This window comes from Staurois parvus, unplaced genomic scaffold (assembly GCF_062004578.1).
Source record: "Staurois parvus isolate SC_StPar_1 unplaced genomic scaffold, SC_StPar_1.0 ptg000607l, whole genome shotgun sequence".
Classification (NCBI taxonomy): Eukaryota; Metazoa; Chordata; class Amphibia; order Anura; family Ranidae; genus Staurois; species Staurois parvus.
In genome coordinates this window covers 2,378,948-2,406,400 of record NW_028318403.1, presented here as the reverse complement: position 1 = coordinate 2,406,400, position 27,453 = coordinate 2,378,948, and the positions used below count along the sequence as shown (strand labels likewise).

General features: G+C 42.4%; 1 protein-coding gene across 1 annotated transcript in view; it reads right to left on the bottom strand.

Annotated features, from left to right (window-relative positions):
- Window positions 1–5,721: 5,721 nt before the first annotated feature.
- LOC149449705 (cytochrome P450 2D15-like) overlaps window positions 5,722–27,453 on the bottom strand; it is a 61,406-nt gene continuing 39,674 nt past the window's right edge. Inside the window, exons 7-9 of the mRNA XM_089692867.1 lie at window positions 26,870–27,057; window positions 17,143–17,284; window positions 5,722–8,123 (exon numbers count right to left, since the gene is read on the bottom strand). Coding sequence (XP_089548993.1) covers window positions 7,942–8,123; window positions 17,143–17,284; window positions 26,870–27,057 — 512 coding nt within the window. The 3' untranslated portion in view covers window positions 5,722–7,941. The remainder of the gene's footprint in view (window positions 8,124–17,142; window positions 17,285–26,869; window positions 27,058–27,453) is intronic.

Below are 27,453 nucleotides of genomic sequence, written 5' to 3'. Positions count from 1 at the left end.
TCTTCACAGGACTTTTGCAGCAGTTGTTTTCTTATTGCGAGTCACAATCCTGCACAATGTCCTTTTGTCTCTTTCGGTCAGCTGACCATGTTGACCGTGCTTTTGCTTATCAGATGGTGTTTTCCCAGAAACTGTACATGCCGTCATAACCTTTAACCCCCCGGTCACATCAAACCCGACTTTGACATCGTGCAACTTACAGTGAAGTCGCACGATTTCAAAGTCAGGTGAACTGCCGATTTCAGGTGCGATTTGCAAGACATCTGACACAGATGTCTATGCAAATCGCACCAAAAGTAGTGAATGTACTACTTTGGAAATCGGTGCGGTTCCAACCAAGTCAAAAGCTGCACCGATATGACCACTGTAATTGTGGACAATAGGGTGCAACTTGGCATACGATTTGCAAAGCATATGGCATGAAAATTGCATGCCAATTCGCATCCAGTGTGACCGGGGTGTTGTACTGTACCTCGTGACACTGCAAATAAATTGGCATCTTCAGTCACTGGGGTTGATTTACTAAGTCCTCATGCACACTTGACATTTTACTGCGGCTGTTTTTGTCTTTTAACGTTTTTTGCTACAGCCAATAAACCCCCCAGCATGTTATCCTATGTCTTCATACACACATAGACTGTAATCAACGTTTTATGGCTGGGACGCTTTTTGGCTGGAAAAAAACACCAATACTAGTGGGTTTCTAGAAGAGTTTTTTAGGTGTAGATACGCTGAAAAACATGGTAAAACACCACAGACTGGCGTTTTGGGACTTTTTTTGCCCCCCAATTTTTTTTCTTGGTAAAAAAAACGCAAACTCGGAAAAACACGGGGGAAAGTTGCTAATTGTGGCTAACGGCTAATGCAAAAATGCTAAAAAAAGCAGAAAAACACATTTTTAATGTGACTTTACACAGCTAATGTTACCAGCGTTATCAAAACGCCAGGGTGCAAGAGGGCTAAAGGCAAATAGACTGTGCACTTTACAAAGCGCAGTTGCACTCTGCAAGTTCAATTGCTCTGAGTATGTAAATGAGCAGAAGTTCTGCTGACTTTTGTTATCCATTCATGTGTAAGCAAAAATGCTGTTTTTTTTTAATTTTCCTTGCATGCGATTGGGTATTCTTTGCAAAGTGAAGCTTTTACTACATTTACTAAGCTCTGGAGCAACTGCACTTTGCAAAGTACACAGTCTGTTTGCCTCTAGTAAATCAACCCGTATATGTGGGGCCCTTTGGTGATCTCAGGGGCCGCATTTGAGACCCCCCTTTAGCTCATTAGTTGACAACCACTGCTTTAAGTAGTTTTCAGAAGTAAACATTTAACCAGAAACAGTGCTCTTTTATAAGTTTATTCATTAAATATGAGCCTTGGCAATGGGCTTAGCACCATCTGCTTCTCTCCCAGCCCCGATGATAAGATAAAACACGGTTGCACTTTTCTCCCCCTGCAGCCAGGCATTGCATCCTGACATGAGCGTAGAGGACATGAACAACGTCTCATGAACCTAAAGAGCTTGTCAAATGCATACATTGCCAAAAGTGTAGGATATCCTAGTGACAAGATCGGATATGAAAATCAAAGTAAAAAGGTATCACTAATTAAACAAACTTATTTTTGTGACAGTGATGCAAACAAATATAAGAAAAAAATATAGTAAAATATTTTTTAAGCATTCATAAAAAATGCAAATTACTCAATAAAGTGATTCAGAAAAATATCTCTAATGTCTCTAAATTCAAATGTAGAAAATTCACCACCAATTGTGCAAAAACTCCTTCACCAATAGAATTAAATGAACTCACCAGAGCAAACTGCTAGTAAAATTATAAACTAGCAAATCGCATATTAGCTCTGGGAGCAATGGTCTTCAGACTGATGACCGGCAACAGAAGGTCTCTTTTATGATGTCCGGATCCTCGTATTCCATATAGGCTCAAAGGGAAGAGAACACAACAGGCAATAGCGTAATATTGTATAGCAGGTTTTCATTTAAAAACATTATATCCAAGCCACTCACATGTAAAGTAAAGTGCCATAAGCCGACACTAGCATGAACCGCAAACACATAAACTGTCTCAAAAGCCAGAGACGCCGGCAGCTTACGGAACGTGGTGACGTCATTCCAAAGCTCCACCCTACGCGTTTTGTCACTTGACGTCTTCAAGGAGCAGAAGATCGTATATGGCCTTGTACAAATATGTCTTTCAACAGCGTGCCTACCAACATTGTAAACAAAGGCAGACATCTTTGAAATCCAGGCTGGCTGACAGTTATGACATTCTACATAGATACAGTTAAGAAAAAACATAGCCACCCTGGGACAGAAAGTATGGTACTCACTGGATTACCTGTGAAAATAAAGATTAAAAAATTCTGATAAAAAAGAAAATTAATGCAGCCACGTCTGAGGACGTAGGAAGAGGTTCCGGTTTGTCCCAATGCAGGGTTTGACCCAAACTTTGCATATTTGATGTTCTGCTGGACTTGACAAGACTGTGATGTGATACTTTGATTGATTCACCTTTTTTGACCTATGTAATGTGGATAAATTAGAGGCCCAAATTTTGTTGGTTCTGGATTATATGTGAGAATTATATACATTTACGATTTACCTTTGTGAACTGTCGACCTCTTGCATCGTAGTGCCTTGAGCGTGGGTTCAAGTGCACCGCATTCCTGTGCAGATCACATGCGCTTTGTGTGCAGTGCGATTGGAGCCTAATCGCACTGCATCCGTACCCTTTTTTGGGTCCGCACTAGAATTGGATCATATTGGTATTCACACCTATGTGACCTGACTCTGCATATCGCACCGTGTTTTACGGACCGCTTTCGGGGTGTTAACTTAGCATACATACCATTCGCATGAACCGGTGCGATTCTGATGCGGTGTGGAATTCGCACAGAAAACACTGCAAATTCCACACCGCATCAGTGCGAACCAGGGCTGAATGTTGACGCAAGTACCCTTTTTGACCTCCTGAGACTACATAAGATTTAAATAGTGGCTTTTTGTCTCTCCATATTGAACTTTCCCTGTGGGATGATAACATTACCCATGATGTGGATTCCAGCTGTTTTTGTACTTTTGTGGTTTTAGACAAGCAAATTGTATTGATTCCATTCACATGTATTTCTGAAGAAGATCATTCGAAACCAGTCAAGCTTACATATGGATTTTTTTGGATCTGTCCATCATTGTGAACCAAACAGACAGACATATGTTAATGGTTTTTGTAAGGGCTTTTTGAGCCTTTTTATCTAGGTAAAAAATACAATTTCTTGGTTCTTATATCAGTGTTATTGTGGTATCTTTATGTTCTTTAAAAACTCTATGGCTTCTTAGTATTTCTTTGATGTATGTGCTGTTTCATAGGGATTAGGATATATGTCACACAGTGTCTGGTCTGCAAACACAATATATACATATTTTGTGTTCATGGATAAACCCAAAATTTGGCCGGTTTACCACCATGAACACCCTGCTGCTTCTGCAGCAGAAAATTATTATTATATTGGCGGTAATTATACTGCCAATAAATGAGTTCTTCCAGCTGTGTAGGCTGCTTATTGTCATTGGTTGCAAAGAGGCTGGCCACCAAATTTGTTCGATGTCACCAGACATCTTCCCTTTGTTTATATTTAGCCAGGAGCTATCATTTGCATTGTTGAGTCCTTCAGGATCAGACTGTTGCACACGTTCGCCATTTCGCTTTTGACGGGTCATCTTTCGTGTTATAAACAAGAACCTGCATTGCTGGACAACCTGATTGTTGATGGAATAGTATTGTGGGACATTATTTTGATGAGATCACAATCTCCGACTCGGCCAATCACAGGAAGCTTTGTATGCATTCACAGAATATAAAGTGGGCTATAAATGGCTGAACACCGCTCAGGCCGACTATTTTCTTCTGGGCAAGAGACAAGAAGTCTCTGTCTCACAGCCGGAACCTAACAATGTTTACTGTACTTAGCTGAAACTACATACAATTCATACAGTGCTTAGAGCCAATGCAGCAGTTAGTGCAGGAATGGTTCGTTTGGACCAAGAACTATCGAAAGTGACAGGAAACCTGGAGATCAACTTTAGGCTTGCCAGGGGTGGATTGAAATTCAACCGAATTTTGATCCTTATTTGACAGAATTCGATTGTTAGATTGACTTTTTGTCAGGGCAGGGGCCGAGGAACGGACAGGCAGGCCTAACAATGTAACGCACTGGCTGACGACAACCACCACCCACAGACCGAAGTCCCCCAGGGCGCAGAGTCTAAGTCCCAGGCTGCCCTTCACCAGGGCCCCTGATGGTGGGGATGGACTTGACGCAGCCAGGAACCAGGTCGCGACCCCCGAGACACCTCAGCTGCGGTAATGGCCACCGCCAATGGCGTGTAGCTGGTGGAAGAGACAAAAGAGTAGTCAGACAGGCCGGGTCAACAACAACAGGACAAAACAGTACAGGACAGCAGACGAGAATCACAGGTCACGAGCCGGGTTCAGCAACAGAAGGTCAGATCAAAGGAGAATACAAAGAATAGTCGAGTCACAAGCCGAATCAGATACCAGGAGAGTCACGAGAGTCAGAACAGAGTAATAGCAACACAAAGACACAAGACACAAGTGCAAAGAGCATGTGCGGGCCACAGGCTTATATGTCATCAGCCACACCCCTCTAAGGGATGGACCTCAGAGACCTGAAGGCATAAAAGGATTCCCACCATGCACAGCAGAATCCAAGATGGACGCCAGCACATGGAGTAACATAACCTCAGGGAAAAGGTAGGACCTTGACACTTTTGTCAAACAGGGATGTTGCAAAACTTTGTCAATCAACTATTTAGATGAAGTTGATTGATTCTGAGAACTTCATTGGCTCCTGCTGCTGTCAATCACAGCTAGTGAGGAGGGAGCAGGGTAGGGAACTCTGTGAGTCTTATAGACACACAGAGGTGGCTATGGAACGAGAAAGCACGAGTGTCCCCAGAGCAAACAGCTTTCAAATCTGAACATTTAGTATCACTTTAATATGTAAAATGTTCATGTTTGGTAGGGTCCTCCATGGCAACTGCCAGAATTGGAGTATAAAAGCCTCTGGGTTAATCAGATGGTCAAATCCAGAATTACCAGCAGTGCTAATTACTCAACTTTCTAATCTTTACGTTTCCTTTGTTGCTCTGCTCTTCTAAGTAAGCTATCATAAGTAGGATGTTGATTTCTTTATCAGAGGGTGGTTGTGAAAAGAACATAAAGTAATGTTCTTTTAGGACTGCGCAAGTCAAAGAATGTTAATCTACAGATTACTGTTATGAATACATATGCCCCAACTATCCCAACTTCCAAAGAAATGGATTTGGGTGACAATTACACTCCACCACCTTTACACACACATGCACAGACAAAGCAGCTGCCCCTTTAAAATAAATGATCTTTTAAAAGAAATGTATGTATCAATCATGGCCTGGACAGAAATCAGAACTGTGACAGAGTTTGCAATATAAGGCCCCTTTCACACTGACGGTCCTGTCAGTTTTTCAGGTGGACCCGATCGGACCATCCATAGACCTCTATGGACCAGCGGGTGTCAGCGGAGAGATCCCCTGATGAGCAGGCAGATCTGCTGAAGGGTCTGTCACATCTGAAAGGGGCCTAATAGTTTTCTTCAAAGTGGCAAAAAGTTCCTTTAATTTCTGATTAGAGCATTAAAAAATACTAACAATTTTAAATATAATTTTTATTAAAAAACAAAGCAGATAAAAAGCAACAGTAAAATAAACAGGATTAAAAGTGAAAAGTACTGAGCACAGTTCACCTGGTCTTTGGTTTTGTGCAGAGCCTAATTCATTTTCAAAGTATGTCCAGTCTGGTGTTTCAGAGTCACTGGCTCTCAAAAACGTGACTCTCTCAGTATTCTTAGTTGTTTTTAATGGCAAATGAGAGCTACGGAGCAGAAAATGCAGTCATCTTTCCTGGTCTCTGGAGAGGGCATTTGGTGACATAATACAGCCAAATAAAAGGTCTAAAGGTTGTACTAAAGGGGCTTTGAAGTGTTTTAATATGCCCATTACCCTAACTATATCTTTGTTTCCATCTAAACAGGTTTCACAGTCTGACAACCATCATATTACTGAACAGAATAAGAGTTTGACAGAATTGATACATTATCTAAATTGGATGCATATATTGCTTACGAGATTTAATGTGTTTTATTAGCCTGCTGAACCTGGTAATATAGGATTGGTTGGTTTCTAGCTGTTTAAATATTTAATTGTAGTATAGATAACACCAGACCCACAGATGTGTATTGCTCTTGACTGTTTTGTGACCAGTTATTGAGAACAAAAGTTGACCTGGCCCCCCCCCCCCCCCACTACCACCCGCCGCTTCTACTACACGCCAAGATACTCCCGCCATACGTCAAGATACTCCACGTGGCTAAAGAGTTATTTCAGATCTTTATTTGCATAATAAGAGGGTAATTCAAAAGGCTTTGGAGAAACTATCCACATTTTGACATACCTCTCCAATTCTTTTGAATGCACTGGATCAGGGATAGGCAATCTTTGAGAGGAGGAGAACTACCTGAACAACATGAAAGAGATCAAAGATCACCGGGGTTTGACACCTTTTTTTTCAAAAAGGTTAACTAGCCAGGTTTAACTAAACTGTAAGGAAAAATATAATAAAACAATTGTCATTGTAAAAAAACAAACAGCCTACCTCAAAAGTGGACAGTGTCAGTGGGGCAGTGGATAGTGTGTGGACAGTGTCAATAGGGCAGTGGATGGTGTCAGTGGACAGTGTGTGGACAGTGTCAGTAGGGCAGTGGATGGTGTCAGTAAAACAGTGGATAAACCAATAAATTTAATGCTGCGTTGCTAATGTGAAACATATTTACCAAATAATCAAACAATTACATATAAAATCATAAAATGTGCATAAAAATGTGCATACATCATTATATATATATATGTTATTATGAAGTATGAACATTTGATGATTTTATATATATTTGTTTGATTATTTGGTACATATGTTTCACATTAGCAGCACAGCATTAAGTTTATTGGTTTATTTATGATTATGTTGTGGGAACACAATGTTTGGTGCTAGCAGCTGCACACTTTTACTATCTACTACATAGTTACACTGAAGGTATTGCAGGAGTATCTCTTCCTTTATAAGTAAAGCAGTGGACTTGTAAGTAGGGCAGTGGATTCTGTCTGTAAAGCGGTAGATTTGTCAGTAGGGCAGAGGCTGGATTCAGTAGGGAAGGGGAGAATGTGTAAACAGTGTCAATAGGGCAGTGGATGGTGTCAGTAAAGCCATGGGTGGTGCAAATAGGGCAGTGGCCAGTGTGTAGACAGGGTCAGTAGGGCAGTGAATGGTGCCAATAAGGCTGTGAATGGTGTCAGTAAAGCAGCAGACTTGTCAGTAAGGCAGAGATTGGTGTCAGTAAGGCAGTGGATGGTGTCAGTAGGGAGTGGACTTTGTCAGTATGGCAGAAGACAGGGTCAGTAGAGCAGTGGATGGTGTCAGTAGGAAGTGGACTTTGTCAGTATGGCAGAAGACAGGGTCAGTAGAGCAGTGGATGGTGTCAGTAGTTTTTTATTTTTGGTATTTTTTTTACCATTTTTTTTTAAATTTAAATATTTATTTATTGTTTTATTTTTTTAAGCAGCCCTGTTGGGTGGGCTGTTTTTGTTTTAAATTAACTTTTCTTTTAAAGGACTTTGCAAACAGAATTTACCCTTTACCCTTGAGAAAAAAATATATTTAACAGTAGCAATCTGTAAACAACACAGTAGCTGTATAGTGCAAATAAAAAAAAATAGAAACAGTCATCAGTATGTTCCATAGCACGCTGAGTCCGAGTGCATTATGAAGGATGTGACACTCAAATGTTTCATTGTGCGCATTTCTCAGCTCCAGATGAGTTTTAGGTGCGAGGAACCAGCCTCATCTTGAAACGCTTAGGAGCCTGAGAGATTCCAAATACTGGGGTGAGATCTGGGGGAGACTTGGGGTCTGGCCAGTGGAATTCAAAGTGTGTTAACATAGCAGTAAAGAAAAGGAAGAGCTCCATTCGGGCCAGATTCTCCCCGGGGCAAACTCGAGGACCTGAAAGAGAGGAAAATCATTATTATTGCATAGTAGTAAAGTTTGAGTTTGTGAGTGACACTAAGACACAAATAAAGAAAACCAATTACAAATAAACCAAAATATGAATTAAATACCACTATTTGTTGTTGCAGCTAAAACACCATTATGTGTTCCCACATCTTACTGACCCAGCTTGGAGGAATAGCGGACTTTATTGATACACAGTGTTGAATTGGAAAGTCACTTTCTATTCACTTACTAATTTTAGGATACATGGTCTGGTATAGGGGAGAGATATACTGAACATATTGGGGTTGATTTACTAAACCTGGAGAGTATGAAATCTGGTGCAGCTCTGTGCAAAGAAACCAGCTTCCAGGTTTTATTGTCAAAGCTTAATTGAACAAGCTGAAGTTAGACGTTGATTGGCTACCATGCACAGCAGCACCAGATTTTGCAATCTCCAGTTTTAGTAAATCAACACCATTGTTTTTAATACATAAATACACGTAAGTTGTTCACGTGACACATTCACAGTACTTATAGATTTAAAATTTTGTTGCTCTGCACTTTATTTTTACATGTAATTTAAATGTGAGTGACCAGAACATTGATAAATACATTAAAGCAATGGTAAAAGTATAACTTTTACCATCACTTTACCTCTTCCTCTTCTGGGGTCCTGAACCTCCCCCTCTGTGGTCCCCCACCAGTGGTCTTGGCTTCTCCTCTTCTCTGAGTTCCCCCACTGTCCCTGCCACTTTCTATGGTGGCACCTGTGAGGCCCCAATCTCAAGCCAGGTTGTGTGCCTCTATTGACACACATAGCAAGGCTCAGCCCGTCCCTCACTCTCTGCTTATAGGATTTGATTGACTGCTGCTGAGTCTCCTGTGAGAAGAGAGAGCAGAGAAGAGCTGCTGCAGACGGGCACAATTCTGGATGGTGATCAGGCTCAGGTAAGTGTTTGGGGGGAGGCTGTGGGAGAGAAGATTTTGAAAGTTTTTTTATCTTAATGCAGAGAATGCGCTAAGGGGAAAACCTTTTACCTTTACAACTACTTGAAGCTCGAAGGGGCAAGAGTAGGGGCGGACTGACAACTCATGGGGCCCCCGGGCAATAGGGGATCATGGGGCCCCTGTGTCCTTGCCCAAACTCAAAAAAGCCTATGAAAAAGGTACCAGGGGCATCTCATGGGGCCACCTACTGACCCCGGGCCCTCGGGCAGTGCCCGAGTTTCCAAATGGTCAGTCTGCCCCTGGGCAAGAGTATGCTTGTCTGAAAAATTATGCATTGTTTTACTTGGATATTATGAAAACCTAAATCTTCTGAGTTAAGAGTAGTTCAGAGAAGACCAGCTCTGTAGAGGAGTATGTGAGGTACTTGTATGTATGATGTGCAGAAACATGATGTGGAATAATTTTGAGGAAATTAGCTAAATAAAGATGCAGTATTGTTACCCAGAAATGTTGAGTAAGGTAGGTTATGGATAGCAATCCACACAAACTCCATCCCAGTGCTGACTATCCTTCCACAGCTCATGTCTGGTTTTGACAACCCTTTAACTTTATTGTTTATTATAAAAATTTTAGGTAAATGCATAGTCTACTTTTTTGGACCATGTTTCATAGTACACCCATATTTACGATATAACAGAAAGCATGATAGCATTAAGCATCCCAAATACAAACTGCCATTTGACCCTTACAAAAATAGGAAAGTGCTTCCTGTTTCTTAATTCTCTTTTTTTTTCTCAGCATGACTATGTATGAATGGGCAAAACAGAATAATTCCATTATATGGATTAAATGTAAATATCATTTTGGTCAACCTTTGAAATACATACAGGGAACACAGCATACCTGTTGAGGGCTTTGGTTTTATATCCAGGCATTGTCAGGGAACAGTCCAACCTAACACCCCCCCCCCCCTTCCCAGTATTCTGAGAGATATTCCCCAACATACAGGTTGCTTGCAATCTGTCACATTAAAAAAGCCTCATGAGAACTCTATGGTCAAAGGTTTGTGGACATCCCTTCAAATGATTGAATTCAGGTGTTGACAGTGAAGGGTATGGTAATGCTACACAGTTTAGGCAACTGTGTTTTTTTAGCCTCGAGTCAACAGTATGACTGTGTTCCTGTGCACAAAGCCAGCTCCATAAAGACATGGTTTGAAGAGTTTAGAGAGGAAAAACTTGATTTGCCTGCTATGAGGCCCAGCCTTAGCCCTGCTAAACACCTTTGGAATGCATTGGAACACAGACTGTGAGCCATGTCTTCTCATCTGACATTAGTTCAGTTAAGGCCAAATGGGCACCAATTCCAATACACTGTAAGATTTTGTGGAAAACCTTACCAGAAGAGTTCAGGCATTATTTCCGTAGAGAAGGGGGGGGGGGATATTTATGCCTGTGGTTTTGGAATTAAATGTCAAACAAGCCCATAATGGTATGATGGTCAACCTTTGCATATATAGTATATAAAATTAGCCACCAATTGCATCCAAACCTGCACTGAAGGTTTCACTCTAATTTTGTGAAAGATTAAACATAGAAGGGGAGCAAGTTACCCAGGCTTCAGAAATCAAGTCTACCCACCCTATGTATGAGGAGCTCTGTGGAATCTGGCTCCAGTGGAGTAGAGTGGAATGCAGAGTATACAAATTAAGGTAAATTAGGAAGCAATTCTAACTTTTGTCCAGAATTAGCTATTTAAAGATTGATTTTAGTCATTCCCGGGAATTGGACATTGTTCTCCCCAATTGTCATAGCATTACTGAGATTTGCCAACTTTTTATGCAATGTAGAGAGTACTAATTAATACTTAGTGAGATCCATAAGGTAGTCTCCTTAAATGAAGCAATGCAAATTTTATCTTTATATGTATAGGAAATCTGTGTAAATATTTACAAAGGTGACATTGGTAATAATAATGTTTATCAGCAAATGGCAAGTATAATAATGAAGTGTGCATAGACAAACATTCAACTTTTGATGTGAAAATACTGTATGCAGCTTGCATTTATGTTAGTATAAATTGTCAGTAGATACAAGAGAATCAAAAATCAAGGCGTCTTGTATAGCATATAAAATGCTAATACAGTGCATCCAGAAAGTATTCACAGTGCTTAACTTTTTCCACATTTTATTATGTTACAGGCTTATCCCAAAATGGATTAAATTCATTTTTTCCCTCAACATTCTACAAACAATACCCCATAATGACAATGTGAAATAAGTTCGTTTTGAAATCTTTGCAATTTATTAAAAAAAAAAAATGAAAAAAAAAAAACACATGTACATAAGTATTCACAGTCTTTGCCATGATACTCAAAATTGAGCTCTGGTGCATCCTGTTCCCACTGATCATCCTTGAGATGTTTCCACAACTTGATTGGAGTCCACCTGTGGGAAATGTAGTTGATTGGACATGATTTGGAAAGGCATAAACCTGTCTATATAAGGTCCCACTGTTAACAGTGCATGCCAGACCACAAACCAAGCCATGAAGTCCAAGCAATTGTCCGTAGACCTCCAAGACAGGATTGTATCCAGACACAGATCTAGGGAAGGGTACAGAACAATGTCTGCAGCATTGAAGGTCCAAAAGAGCATAGTGACCTCCATCATCCATAGCCATCCACCCAGCCAAAATGAACGATTGAAGGAGAAGGGTCTTAGCCAGGGAGGTAACCAAGCACCCGATGGTCACTGAAAGAGCTCCAGCATTTCTCTCTGGAGAGAGGAGAACCTTCCAGAAGAACAACCATCTCTGCAGCACTCCACTAATCAGGCCTGTATGGTAGAGTGGCCAGACGGAAGCCACTCCTCAGTAAAAGGCAAATGGCAGCCCGTCTGGAGTTTGCCAAAAAGCACCTGAGGGACTCTCAGACCATGAGAAACAAAATTCTCTGGTCTGATGAAACAAAGATTGAATTCTTTGGCCTGAATGCAAAGTGTCATGTCTGGAGGAAACCAGGCAACGCTCACTATCTGGCCAATACCATCCTTACAGTGAAGCATGGCGGTGGCAGCATCATGCTGTGGGGATGTTTTTCAGCGGCAGGAACTGGGAGACTAGTCAGGATCGAAGGAAAGATGAATGCAGCAATGTGCAGAAACATCCTTGATGAAAACCTGTTCCAGAGCGCTCTGGACCTTAAACTGGGGCACTGGTTCATCTTTCAACAGGACAACGACCCTAAGCACACAGCCCACATAACAAAGCAGTGGCTAACTCTGTGAATGTTCTGGAGTGGCCCAGACTTGAACCCAATTGAACATCTCTGGAGAGATCTGAAAATGGCTGTGCACCGACGCTCCCCATCCAACCTGATGGAGCTTGAGGGGTACTGCAAAGAAGAATGGGAGAAATTGGCCAAAAATAGGTGTGCCAGGCTTGTAGCATCATACTCAAAACAACTTGAGGCTGTAATTGGTGCTAAAGGTGCTTCAACAAAGTATTGAGCAAAGATTGTGAATACTTATGTACATGTGTTTTTTTTTCTTAGTTTTTTATTTTTAATAAATTGCAAAGATTTCAAAATGAACTTCTTTCATGTTGTCCTTATAGAGTATTGTAGTATTTGTAGAATGTTGAGGAAAAAAACACATTTAATCTATTTTGGAATAAGGCTGTAACATAACAAAATGTGGCAAAAGTTAAGCGTTGGAAATACTTTCTGGATGCACTGTATATAGCAGAAATAAATTGCCATATTAATCATAAAGACCAACCTGACCCACACAAATATTTATTAGGAAATGTCTGCCAACCGTGGCTAATGAATAGTACAACACTTCAACCAATTCATGCCCAGCACCAACTCATTCTGGTAATTGATCGAAATACCCTGAAAGTAGATGATTTATGCTGGTCAAGATCTGAATGTTTTTTTTCTTTCTAAATGATAATATCTATCTTACTTATAATAAACACTGCATTAAAAGAAAACGGATGATCTAGTACACTGACTCAGCAGCAAAGAAAATTGGATCCTTTGTATGGATGGGATTGGGGTCACAGGTTACTCATTCAAGAACATATTCCACTTGTTCATTTAAATAATGCATCCAATATCCCTTTAAAATCTGTTTACGCAATGTCTGTGTGCTTCCACTAGCTGCATTAAATATTTGTAAGCCTTATGAAAACCATTATCAATTAAGTTGTGCAGCTATTAAACTAACTAATCTCTAGGGATATTATGAAGATGAGTTTGTACACAGCAGAAAACATATTTACATTTCTGAGAACTTGAAGCTGACATGCTGAAAGTTGACTGATTGCAGTAGATATTTGCTAATCAATACACTCTGCACTCGTCGTTAAAGTTTATCTAAAGCCAAAACCAAATATTTAATATAGTGCATGTTCTGCTATCTAAGCACTGGAAGTGTGACCCCTATAATTGATCCAGTTGTGGTGAAATAGCTTAACTTACTGTCTTAGTATTTTGGCAGACAGTGATTTGATCCAAATGACATCTTGAAGATTATATTTATATAGTTTTAATCCAAACACTTGTGCAGATCATAACAGATGAACATCAGATAGGTCAAAGGATCTGAGTATGTATAGCTCCAGCAATTGCATGTGCTCACAACAGAAACTAAAGACACACTAAAGAAAAGTAGGACTATCTATACAGAGCATCTTCTAGCTTCATAAACAGGAAGGGTCAAAATTATTTAAATGCAAACAAACAACAATGCAAGTGTAACATGTTGTTGTAGCTTACCAGTCCTTAGATTAGTTGTTGTCTTTTTCAGGGTTTTTATCCTCTATTTTTACCTGATTATCCTGACAGTATCACAATTCTCATCCTTGAGTGACAACACTTATTCAAGACACTTTATCTATGAAGGCACAGTGTTGTCATCCTAAGCTGGTGAGCTAGGTTTGTACTACAAACACCTCTTCCTCTACTTTTTTCCATTACATAGATAAGAATGGTTCAGTACTTCACAAAACATAGCTAGGTAAGGTGATACAATTGTTTGAAATATTAGTTCAGAACACAAGAATTTGGCAAAATCAGTAAATATTTTTTGTACGTGTAGAAAATGTACTTTGCCCCCCCAAAAAAAGAGAATGTAGACTAACACAGCCACCACATCCAAGGACTGGTAAGCTGCAATACATTACATTTTTTTTCTTGGGTTTAGATATTCTTTAGGTTCACCCAAAACTGACTTCTCAGGTTTGAGTGTCTCCCAGACTGCTAGACAAATCATAAGATTACATGCAGCATAATCTAAAGATGAATATGGAAGTAATGAAGGGAGTAATAATGTAGGCAGGGCTGCTGTTAGATATCACGGCCTATTTGACGAGAGAACCAACTTGCGCCCGTCATTGGACTATATGGCGGGCGGGAGGTGGTTAAACTCTGTGTGTGATTGAGATCTTGAGGCTCATTCTCATGGGTGCTGTGGCCTGTACAGTGTGAATATGCAGGTTGTTTATGTGGCTGGAGATGTGTACAGGCAGTCTATGTTACACAATGGAGACAGAGCAACTATGCTACACTATGGGGACACAGCTGCAGGCCCTAATTTGACAGACATGTGGTTGCAGTAATTAATACGCACCTACACCTGCACATCTGTCAAATTAGGACCTGCAGCTGTATTCGTACAACTACTACATTCCCATACATTAATAGGTGGCTTCAGCCACCTGAACAAACAACTCATTCAAACAGTCAAAGTACCTATGTGAATGTGCTCTTAGGACTTGTTCAATTGTGAGATGGGGGGGCAGTAAACCCTGCAGTGATTGAGCTGTGCTTTTACCCCCCCCCCCCCCACAACCTCTATAAATCTGTGGTCTTGATGCTTTGCTTCTTGGTCAAGACAGGAATTATACACACAATTACTTTAACCAATCCCCATGTGGTTCCCCTGCAGCAGCTAAAGAATTGAGTGGGAGGGAGAGGAGGAGAGATACAGTACCAACCTAAAGCACCTTGCACATGGACATCCTAATTTACTGATGCTTATACTCAGGATCCTGTTGACAGAAATATCCTGAGTAATAAAACTACCTTGCATAAAGGTTCTGATACATATACATGAGTAAAATCTAGCTCCCAGAGTGTTCTGTTTTCCATATTTAAATGATTATTCTAGTCAATATATTCTTGTAGCCTTTTACCGTGTATGTTGCTGTTCCCTGCTCTTGATAGAGGTTCCCGGACAGATCCCCTGCTGATCAGAGCAGAACAGTACACATATATGTGGCCTCACTGAAGTGGGTCTTCTTCCATGAAGTCGCATATATACAGATGAAACTCGAAAAATTAGAATATAGTGCAAAAGTTCATTATTTCAGTAATGCAACTTAAAAGGTGAAACTAATATATGAGACTCATTACATGCAAAGCAAGATAGTTCAAGCCGTGATTTGTCATAATTGTGATGATTATGGCTTACAGCTCATGGAAACCCCAAATCCACAATTTCAGAAAATTAGAGTATTACATGCAATCAATAAAACAAGGATTGTACATAGAGCAATATTGGACCTCTGAAAAGTATAAGCATGCATAGGTACTCAGTACTTGGTTTGGGCCCCTTTTGCAGCAATTACTGCCTCAATGTGACATGGCATGGAAGCTATCAGCCTGTGGCACTGCTGAGGTGTTATGGAAGACTAGGATGCTTCAATAGCGGCGTTCAGCTCGTCTGCATTGTTCGGTCTCATGTCTCTCATCTTTCTCTTGGCAATGCCCCATAGAATCTATGGGGTTCAGGTCAGGCGAGTTTGCTGGCTAATCAAGCACAGTAATCCCACGGTCATTGAACCAGGTTTTGGTGCTTTTGGCAGTGTGGGCAGGTGCCAAGTCCTGCTGGAAAATGACGTCAGCATACCCATAAAGCTCGTCTGCGAAAGGAAGCATGAAGTGCTCCATAATCACCGGGTAGACGGCTGTGTTGACCCTGGACTTAATGAAGCACAGTGGACCAACACCAGCAGACGACATGGCTCCCCAAATCAACACAGACTGTGGAAACTTCACACTGGACTTCAAGCATCTTGCAGTGTGTGCCTCTCCATTCTTCCTCCATACTCTGGGTCCTTGGTTTCCAAATGAGATGCAAAAGTTGCTCTCATCAGAAAAGAGGACTTTGGACCACTGAGCAACAGACCAGGTCTGTTTTTGTTTAGCCCAGGTAAGACCCTTCTGACGTTGTTTGTTGTTCAGGAGCGACTTGACAAGAGGACGACATTTGAAGCCCATGCCCAGGATCTGTCTGTGTGTGGTGGCTCTTGATGCACTGACTCCAGCCTCACTCCACTCCTTGTGAAAGTCCCCAACACTTTTGAATGGCATTTTCCTGACAACCCTCTCCAGGCTGCGGTCATCCCTGCTGCTTGTGCACCTTTTTCTTCCACTTAACTTTCTATTAATGTGCTTTGATACAGCACTTTGGGAACATCCAACTTCTTTTGCAATTACCTTTTGAGGCTTTCCCTCCTTATGGAGGGTGTCAATGATTGTTTTCTGCACAACTGTCAGGTAAGCAGTCTTTCCCATGATTGTGATTCCTACTGAACCAGACTGAGAGACCATTTAAAGGCTCAGGAGGTGTTATGGTTTAATTAGCTGATTAGAGTGGGACACTTTGAGCCTAGTATATTGCACCTTTTCACAATATTCTAATTTTCTTTGATTGTGGATTTGGGGTTTTCATGAGCTGTAAGCCATAATCATCACAATTATGACAAATCACGGCTTGAACTATCTTGCTTTGCATGTAATGAGTCTATCTCATATATTAGTTTCAGCTTTTAAGTTGCATTACTGAAATAAATGAACTTTTGCACGATATTCTAATTTTTCGCGTTTCACCTGTATGTACCACTATTTCACTGAGAGCTCTAGATCTCATACTAATGAATGCACCTTCACCTGTGTGGACAAATATCCTTGCACCAGCCATGTCTATAAATGGTGAGCAAGATGTCTAAATACAGCTATGTCTTTAACAAGGTGACACAGTGTCACCATATATTTTGTGACCAATTTTACCAGCAGAGAAAGGTAGGAAGGATTCTGCTTTCATCAGCTCTCCATCCTTGTTCAGAAAGTTGTCTGGATTAAACTCATAAGGATACTTCCAAATACTCTCATCATAGTGCAATGAGGACAGATCTGTGATGATAAAAGTGCCCTAAAGAAAAAAAAAAGAACGAAGTGAACATCTTTGTTACATAGTTGCATAGTTAGTCTGGCTGAAAAAAGACAAAAGTCCATCCAGTTCAACCATTAAAAAAAAAAAAAGTTATAATCCTATACCCACAGTTGATTCAGAGATAGGTAAAAAAAAAACAGCAAAGCATGATTAAATTTGCTCCTGCAGGGGAAAAAAATTCCTTCTTGATCCCCCGAGAGGCAATAGGATATTCCCTGGGTCAACTTTACCTATAAATGTTAGTATCCAGTTATATTCTGTGTATCTAAGAAATAATCCAGGCCTTTTTTGAAGCAATCCACTGAGCTGGCCGGAACCAACTCTTGAGGGAGTCTATTCCACATTTTCACAGCTCTCACTGTGAAGAAACCTTTCCGTTTTGGAGATTAAATTTATTTTCCTCCAGACGTAAAGAGTGCCCCCTTGTCCTCTGTGATGACCTCAGGGTGAATAGCTCCACGCCGAGTTCACTATATGAACCACTGATGTATTTATACATGTTGATCATATCCCCCCTTAATCTCCTCTTCTCAAGAAAGAATAAATTCAGTTCCTCTAATCATTCCTCATAGCTGATCTCCTCCATGCCTCTTATCAGTTTGGTTACCGTTCTCTGTACTTTCTCCAGTTCCCCAATGTTCTTTTTGTGAATTGGTGTCCAAAACGTTTTCAGATGAGGTGTTACTAATGATTTGTACCAGGGTAATATGATATCTCTCACTCTGGAGTCTATACCTCTTTTAATACAAGAGAGGATTTTGCTCGCTTTAGAAACCGCAGCTTGGCATTGCATGCCATTATAAAGCTTGTGATCTACCAGAACTCCCAGATTCTTCTCCACCATTGATTCCCCCAGTTGTACTCCCCCCTAGTATATATGATGCATGCATATTCTTAGCCCCCAAGTGCATAACCTTACATTTATCAACATTAAACCTCATTTGCCATTCAGTTGCCCAATGAAACAGTGCATTGAGGTCGGCTTGTAAGTTGAAGACATCCTGTAAGGACGTTATTGCACTGCACAGTTTGGTGTCATCTGCAAACACTGAAATGGGATTTTTAATCCCAGACACTATATTTTTATAAATATATTAAAAAGTAATGGTCCCAACACTGAACCTTGGGGTACACCACTGACAACCCTAGACCATTCAGAGTATGAATCATTAACCACTACTCTCTGAATACGATCTTTTAGCCAGTTTTCTATACATTTACATACAGATTTTTCCAAGCCCATAGACTTTACCTTACACATTAGCCATGTGTGGGGAACTGTGTCAAACGCTTTTGCAAAATCCTAGTATACCACGTCCACTGCCACCCCTCTGTCCAAGGTTTTGCTCAACGCCTCATAAAAAGAAATCAGATTTGTTTGGCAACTTCTGTCTTTCATGAATGCATGCTGTCTGTTGCTTAAAATATATTTTTCCAGCAAGAACTAATCTATGTGGTCTTTTATTAAACTCTCCAGTATCTTCCCAACCATGTACTTTGTTAAATACGATTTCCAGTTCTGCCAAAATTGTCTGACGATGCCAAGCAGATCATGGCATCATATACACCCAATGACCTCTTTAATGCCCAGATGAAACAGTTATGAGACAGCAATACCTTAGATTGTAAGCTCCAAGGAGCAGGGCCCTCCTAGCTCTCTTGTATTGAACTGTATTGTTGCTGTATTGTCCCCCTTTATATTGTAAAGCACTGAGCAAACTGTTGGCGCTATATAAATCCTGTATAATAATATTAATAATAATACCTTCTATGTGGCCTTCTGGGAGCAGGCACAACTGAAATCACTGTGTCCACAATGTCCACCCAAACCTACAAATGTTTTGGATGTTGTATGTGTCATACAACATAATGGGATAACATTTCCTAGAAAAGGATTTGCACAAATGTGCATAGTTTTTCTTCCCTTTGAGCTGCACAGTGGCTAAGTGGTTAGCACTTCTGCCTAGCAGTACTAGGGATGTCAGTTCGAATCCCAAACATGGCATTACCTGTACAAAGTTTGCATATTTTCTCTGTCCCTGTGTGGGTTTCCTCCCACTCCTCAAAAACATACTGGTAGGTTAATTGGCTCCTATTTAAATTGGTCCCAGTATGCGTATGTATGAATGTGAATTAGGGACCTTGAGATTATAAGGCAGGGACTGATGTGAACATACAATATACACTGTATTGCCAAAAGTATTGGGACACCTGCCTTTACACGCACATGAACTTTAATAGCATCCCAGTCTTAGTCCGTACGGTTCAATATTGAGTTGGTCCACCCTTTGCAGCTAGAACAGCTTCAACTCTTCTGGGACGGCTGTCCACAAGGTTTAGGAGTGTGCCTATGGGAATATTTGACCATTCTTCCAGAAGCGCATTTGTGAGGTCAGGCATCTCCACCCTAACCGTGCTCATCCATGTCTTTATGGACCTTGCTTTGTGCACTGGTGTGCAGTCATGTTGTAAGAGGAAGGGGCCATCCCCAAACTGTTCCCACAGAGTTGGGAGCATGAAATTGTCAAAATGTCTTGGCATGCTGACACCTTAAGAGTTCCCTTCATTGGAACTAAGGGGCCAAGACCAACCCCTGAACAGCATCCCCACACCATAATCCCCCCTCCACCAAACTTTACACTTGGCCCAATGAAGTCAGGCAAGTACCGTTCTCCTGGCAACCGCCAAACCCGGACATGTCCATCGGATTGCCTGACAGTGAAGAGTGATTAATCACTCCAGAGAATACGTCTCCACTTCTCTAGAGTGCAATGTTGGAGTTATTTAAACCACAGCATCCGACATTTTGCATTGCACTTGGTGATGTAAGGCTTGGATTCAGCTGCTCGGCCATGGAAACCCATTCCATGAAGCTCTCTATGTACTGTTGTTTGGAGGTCTTTAGCTATTGACTCTATTGAATATTTAGTAGCAAGGAAATTTCACGGATGGACTTATTGCACAGGTGGCAACCAATCACGTTACCACGCTTGAATTCACTGAGCTTCTGAGAGCGACCTATTCTTTCACAAATGTTTGTAGAAACAGTCTGCAATCCTAGGTGCTTGATTTTATACACCTGTGGCCATGGAGGTGATTGGAACACCTGAATCCAATAATTATAGAGGGCTGGCCCAATGCTTTTGGCAATATAGTGTGTATGTAGAGCACTGCATAAATTGACAGCGCATAAGTGATACGTTCCTAAAATTGTATTTATATATTACTGCAGGCTTTGTCTAGCTGTGAACCCTAAAGGGACCTGCAAGGAAAGAATTACTAGAACAGCCACTACCAGGGGTGGACTTTTCCTTCCTCCATCCCCTCCCTTCATTCTTTCCTTCCTTCCCTCCCTTCCACTCTCCCTCCCTCCCCTTCTTTCCTTCCTTCCTTCATCCATTTCATCCCTCCTTTTTCTTCCTTCCTTCCTTCCTCTCTCCCTCCCTCCCTCCCTCCCCTCCTTCCTCCCCTCCTTCCTCCCTCCCCTCCTTCCTCCCCTCCTTCTTCCCCTTCCCTTCCTTCATTCCTTCCTCCATCCATTGTCTTCCTTCCTTCCTTCATTCCCTCCCTCCCTTTTCTTCTTTACCTTCATTCCTTCCTCTATCCCCTCCCTTCATTTTATTTCCTCCCTCCTTCCTTGTCCTTCAATCATTCATTCCTCACCTTCCTTTCTCCCTTCCTTCCTCCCTCCCTTCATTCTTTCCTCCCTCCCCTCCTTTCATTTCCTTCCTTCCTTCCTCCCTCCCTCCCCTCCTTTCATTTCCTTCTGTCCCTCCCCTCCTTCCTTCCCTCCCTTTCATTCATTCTTTCCTCATCCATTTCCTTCCTCCATCCATTCCCTCCCTCCCTTTTCTTCCTTCCCTTCCCTTTCTTCCTTTCTCTAGCCATTCCCTTTTCTTCCTTCCTTCCTCCCTCCCATCATTTCTTCCTTCTGTCCCTCCCCTTCCTTCATCCCTTCCTCCATCCATTCCTTCCTTCCTCCATCCATTCCCTCCCACCCTGCCTTTTCTTCCTTCCCCCATCCCCTTCCTTGATTCTTCCCTCCCTCCCTCCCCTCCTTTAATTTCCTTCCTTCCATCCTTCCTTCCTCCCTTCCTTTTTTCCTTCCCTCCCCTTCCTTCATTCTGTCCTTCCTCCTTCCTTCACCTTCCTTCCTTCCCTCCCCTTCCTTCATTCTTTCCTCCATCAATTTCCTTCCTTCCTTCATCCATTCGCTACCTCCATCTCCTCCCTTCATTTTTTCCTTCCCTCCCCTTCCTTCCCTCCCCTTCTTTCCCTCCCCTTCCTTCCTTCCCTCCCTCCCCTTCCTTCCTTTCCTCCCTCCCCTTCCTTCCCTCCCTCTCTACTTTCCTTCCTTTCGCTCTCCCTTCCTCCCCTCCCCTTCTTTCTTTCCTTCCTTTCTTCATCCATTTCCTCCCTCCTTTTTCTTCCTTCCTTCCTCCCTCCCCTCCTTCCTTCCCTCACCTTCCTTCATTCCTTCCTCCATCCATTTTCTTCCTTTCTTCCTTCCTTCCTCCATTCCCTCCTTCCCTTTTCTTCCTTGCCTTCATTCCTTCCTCTATCCCCTCCCTTCATTTTTTCCTTCCCTCCTCGTCCTTCAATCATTCCTTTCTTCCTTCCCCCCCTCCCTCTCCTTCCTTCAGTCCTTCCTTCCTACCCCCCTTCATTCCTTCTTTCCTTCCTCCCTCCCTTCCCTCCCTTCATTCTTTCCTCCCACCCCACCTTTCATTTCCTTCCTTCCTCTCTCCCGTCCTTCCTTCCCTCCCTTTCCTTCATTCCTTCCTCCATCCACTTCCCTCCTTACACCATCCATTCCCTCCCTCCCTTTTCTTCCTTCCTCCATCCCCTCCCTTCATCCTTTCCTCCCTCCCCTCCTTTCATTTCCTTCCTTCCCCTTCTTTCCTCTCTCTTTCCCTCCCCTTTTTTCCTCTCTCTTTCCCTCCCCTTTTTTCCTCTCTCTTTCCCTCCCCTTTTTTCCTCTCTCTTTACCTCCCCTTTTTTCCTCTCTCTTTACCTCCCCTTTTTTCCTCTCTCTTTACCTCCCCTTCTTTCCTCTCTCTTTACCTCCCCTTCCTTACACCTAGGGTGGTGTGTGTGTATGTCTTGAGTGTAGGCAGGGGCACAGGGAGCCCCATTATCTCTTACTGCCCGGGGGCCCCATGAGTTGTCAGTCCACCCCTGGCCACTATTGCTTGATGAGTCACTGAGCTGGAAGGCACATGCTTGTTCCAGGGCCGTAACGCACTAATAACTACATGTATCATAAAAGACAAGTCAGTAATAGTCAGTAAGGCCTAGTTCACACTGGCATTGAATGCAGGCATTTGAGAGGAGTTTTTAACGCTTCTCAAACACCTATGCAAATGATACTATGGGCAGCACACAGTGCTGTTCACATTATCAAAACAAGAAGCCTTAGCATTGCGTCGCATTGAAACTGAAGCCTCTTCTCGTGTCAGTATGAGTTTGAAGCCTTTCAATGCCTTTCATGCAAGTCTATTGTGAAGCTCCTTAAACGCACTGGCAGGTATTTGCAGGCATTTGCTGTGTGATTATGGCACGTAAATAACATTACAGTTTGTTTAGTATGTGGTGTGGTTTTAATGATTGTCAAACGCATCAAAACTGCACATAGGGGGTTTGGGGAGCGTTTTTAATGCTTGTAAAAAGCCAGTCTAATGCTTGTACTAAAGCCCATTAATGCCTGTCTAACGCCCATGCTAAAGCTCATTAACACCTGTCTAACACCCATACTAAAGCCAATTAACGCCTAACGCTCATACTAAAGCCAATTAACGCCTAACGCTCATACTAAAGCCAATTAACGCCTGTCTAACGCCCATACTAAAGCTCATTAACGCCTGTCTAACGCCCATACTAAAGCCCATTAACGCCTGTCTAACGCCCATACTAAAGCCCATTAACGCCTGTCTAACGCCCATACTAAAACTCATCAAAGTCTGTCTAACACCCATACTAAAGCTCATTAACGCCTGTCTAACGCCCATACTAAGCTCATTGACACCTGTCTAATGCCCATACTACAGTTCATTAACGCCCGTCTAATGCCCATACTAAAGCTCATTGACGCCTTTCTAATGCTCATAATAAAGCCCATTAATGCCTGTCTAACGCCCATACTACAGCTCATTGAGGCCTGTCTAATGCCCATACTAAAGCCTATTAACGCCTAATGCCCATACTAAAGCTCATTGAGGCCTGTCTAATGCCCATACTAAAGCCTATTAACGCCTGTCCAACGCCCATACTACAGCTCATTAAAGCCTGTCCAATGCCCATACTAAAGCTCATTAACGCCTGTCTAATGCCCATACTAAAGCTCATTAGCGCCTGTCTAACGCCCATAGTAAAGCTCATTAATGCTTGTCTAACGCCCATACTAAAGCTCATTGACACCTGTCTAATGCCCATACTAAAGCTCATTAGCGCCCACCTAATGCCCATACTAAAGTTCATTAACGCCCATCTAATGCCCATACTAAAGTTCATTAACGCCCGTCTAATGCCCATACTAAAGTTCATTAACACCCGTCTAATGCCCATACTAAAGTTCATTAACGCCCGTCTAATGCCCATACTAAAGCTCATTAGCGCCCATACTAAAGCTATAGGAGCGTTTGGTATTTGGGGTTAGAAATGTAGTCAAGTGTGAACAAGCCTTAAGACAAGTTGGCAACTCTTAAATTTCCATCATGGCAGTGTTCATTTTAGGATTCCTTTGTGTATTCAGACATCTACCTCAATGCCTCAGAGGACTAGTGAACAGAATAAACAAAACACGACTTAGTGGAAGAAAGCGAAAATACTGTAATGTATCTTCTAGGGCCCCAGTGGCAAATATAAGGCAGAACTCCTATCTCCAAACCCCACAGCATGCTGCGTCATGTGCCCAGCCATCATAATGGTCACAACATTGCTCCAGTCCAGAGGCTGTCTGTGGGGGATTGAGATGGGATCCCCCCATGTTATCATACAGAATGTGTTAAACACACGTCTAAGTTTTAGTTAAGTTGCCCACACATGTTAGAATCTGATTGTACAATCTCCTTTAGGGCCTGTTCACACTATATACAGTTACCTGTGCCTTTCCTTGTGGATAAACGCAGGTAACTACAGTTTTCTGCATGTGATGGTCAGTGCCAGGACAAGGTCATCTAGTGCCCAGGGTGAAGATGCCAAATAGCACCCCCATCCAAATGTATGTGCATTGTGCGTCAGCAAAAAACCCCTCCCCCCCTCCAAAAAAAAATTCAAGCACCAATCTTTACAATTACCCCCTAAGAAAAAATTCTCTTTGCAAGTCAAAATTCTCCCTAAACAAAAAATGTACTCTCTTCCAGTACAAACTCCCAGCTCAAAACTCCCCCCCCACACACACAAATTTCCCCTCATAGTACAAATACTGTACCCATCAAATCTCCTCTCTGAGCAAAAATCCTCTCCCAGCACAAATCTCCTTTCCTAGCACTGATCCTCCCTCATTTTCCCCTCCAATCACACATCCCCCCAACCATCCCTACTAGCACAAATCCTACCCCCCAAATTCCTCTTCCTAACACAAATCCACCCTCCTAGTACAAATCCCCCTTCAAATCACCCCTTCTAGCACTACCCTCCAAACCCCCAACTGCGTTCAGGGCAGCCGCCCCTCCTGCTCACCCCGTCCCGGCCCTGGTATTGGTAACACCAGACCTGTGTGATATTCTGCAACATGTGTGCATCATATCGCACCGATCTGCATGGTCTCACATGTCACTGCACTGCTGTGCAGGGACATTAATGGAGTGTCACTCTGTACACTTCACATAAAGTTCAAGTATTTGGCCAGCTTTGGAGTAGAAAATCTCTTAGGCCTCTTTTATAATTGCGGTTGGACAATGGTAGAAACAAGCAGTTGAGCCATGTTTTTACCATCCCTTAACCTCACCCTCTTATGGTATAAAAGCAGTGGATGGGAGTTTAAAGAGTGTATACATGCCACGGCAAAAAGTATCCCCTGTTCAGGGCTGCTGTTAGAAACCGCGGGGCCCCATAACACTAACCTGACAGGGCCTCCCCCCTCAAAAAAAAAACAAAACACATTTTTATTATGCTTCAATTATGAATGAACACTGAGTGATCGGTACCGATTGTTCATTGTGTTCATTCAGGAATGAAAGGGGCTGGTGAATATGACATATTTACCAGACCAGCTGGGGGGAACAATTACTAGAACTGATCCCCTGTTGGCTCTCTTTGCAGCAGCTTTGCAGCAGCGGTAGAGGAGAAGAAGCCAGCTTTCGGCTGCTGCAGAGAGCCATACAGGGGATCAATTCCAGTAATTGTTCCCCCACTGTGCTGATCACCCCCCTGCCCACATCTGATTCACCCAGCTGCCTGGGCCCCCCTGCTGGCCTGGGCCCCGTACAGGAGGACTGGTGGTACCCCCTTATCCATGGCCCTGTCCCTGTTGCATTTGGCAGGAAGTACCACCACTGGGCATAATCCATTCCAGCAAATGCTGCAACCACCCTGCATCCACGTGCAATGGAGTTGCAGTGCAATAGTGCAGTATTTTCCGGGATAAGGGCCAGTTCACACTACGAAAATGCAGTCCGGAACTAAAAAATGCACTCTGGATATAATTCGGATACGTTATTGCTTACAGCTCACATCACATGTAGTTCCGGTGCAGTTTTAATGTTGTTTGCCATGTTCCAGTATAGATCTGTGCAGAGAAAATGGAGCATGCTTTACTTTTTCACTCTGCACCGGAAATCAACTGGAGCCGACTGCACTGGTGTGAACTAGGGCCATTGGAATACATAGAAAACACTGTGCATGCATTTTTGATGCAGAAAAAAAGCGCACTGAACTACATCTAGTGTGAACTAGCCCTAAAACGTGGCAAGGAGGAAAATTCAGGTTGCTTTTCAGAGGCACGACATCGAGAATTGACATCTGTGAATGTGCATCTAAATTTCCCATACTTTGAAGTTCTGTGTTCAGATTGTACGTCAGAGGTTACAGGCAGGCAGCGAAAAAGTGATGTGACACCTCCTCACCGCCTGTTTTAACCTCATTTTTTCTGACAAACGTGCTACAACCAGGGGCAAACTGACCATTCGAGCACTCGGGCACTGCCCGAGGGCCCGGGGTCAGTAGGGGGCCCCATGAGATGCCCCTCGTACCTTTCATTTGCTTTTTTCATAGGCTGTTTTGGGTATGGGTGAGGACACAGGGGCCCCATGATCCCCTATTGCCCGGGGGCCCCATGAGTTGTCAGTCCGCCCCTGGCTACAACTAAGTGCATTGCATGTGTTTGTGGGACGTTTGCAGTGCTTCTCCTCTTGCTAGCGCGTGTAGCATTTGGCGGCATCGCTACATGTCAGGTAAACTTTGCTGAGGGCACCATGCCCGCGGTATGTAAACACCCAACGTTTGCTGCCTGTTGCAGCTTAAGGGGGAGTAGTTGGCGGGCGGTAAAAATGTGGCTCAATTACACTTTTGCTGCCCCCCCAACTGCATGTCTAAATGAAACCTTACAACAGATTCTTTGCTCACCTTTGGGATTATATAACCATTCAGCTGCACATTTTTGATGGGTGAGTGAGCGACTCCTAGTGGTACCACTGAGGCAAAGCGCTGGACTTCCTGTAGAACAGCCTGTGTGTATGGCATCCTTCCTCTGTCATCAAAGTCAAGATGGTCTCTGTCTCCTCGAATTTTATCTATTTCTGCCCGACATTTCTCTGTAATGAGAAGGCATGTTAGACCACAGAACATACAGTGCTCATTCACCCTGTGGAGTTTATTTTACACAACAAGATTTACTTCTTCAGGTATAAATACAGGCTTGAAAGTCATTTTCCCATATTTTACAGAGTAGGGAACGGTTACAACCTCTGCCATTTTTTGCTTTTAATACTTATATAGAAAGGTGATCTATGATTACAGCTCACACTTTAATTCTATCACATCAGCATTTTGAAAGCAATACAAACAATTGTTATTTTTGACAATCAAATATATGTTTACTTAAAATAAATCTCCTTTCATGCAGTGAGTGCTGCCTGTCTGCTGGTCATCTCTTTCCACAACTTCCTGGATTCCCAGCATGCTTTGCAGCTTCTCCTTTGTGGCTGACT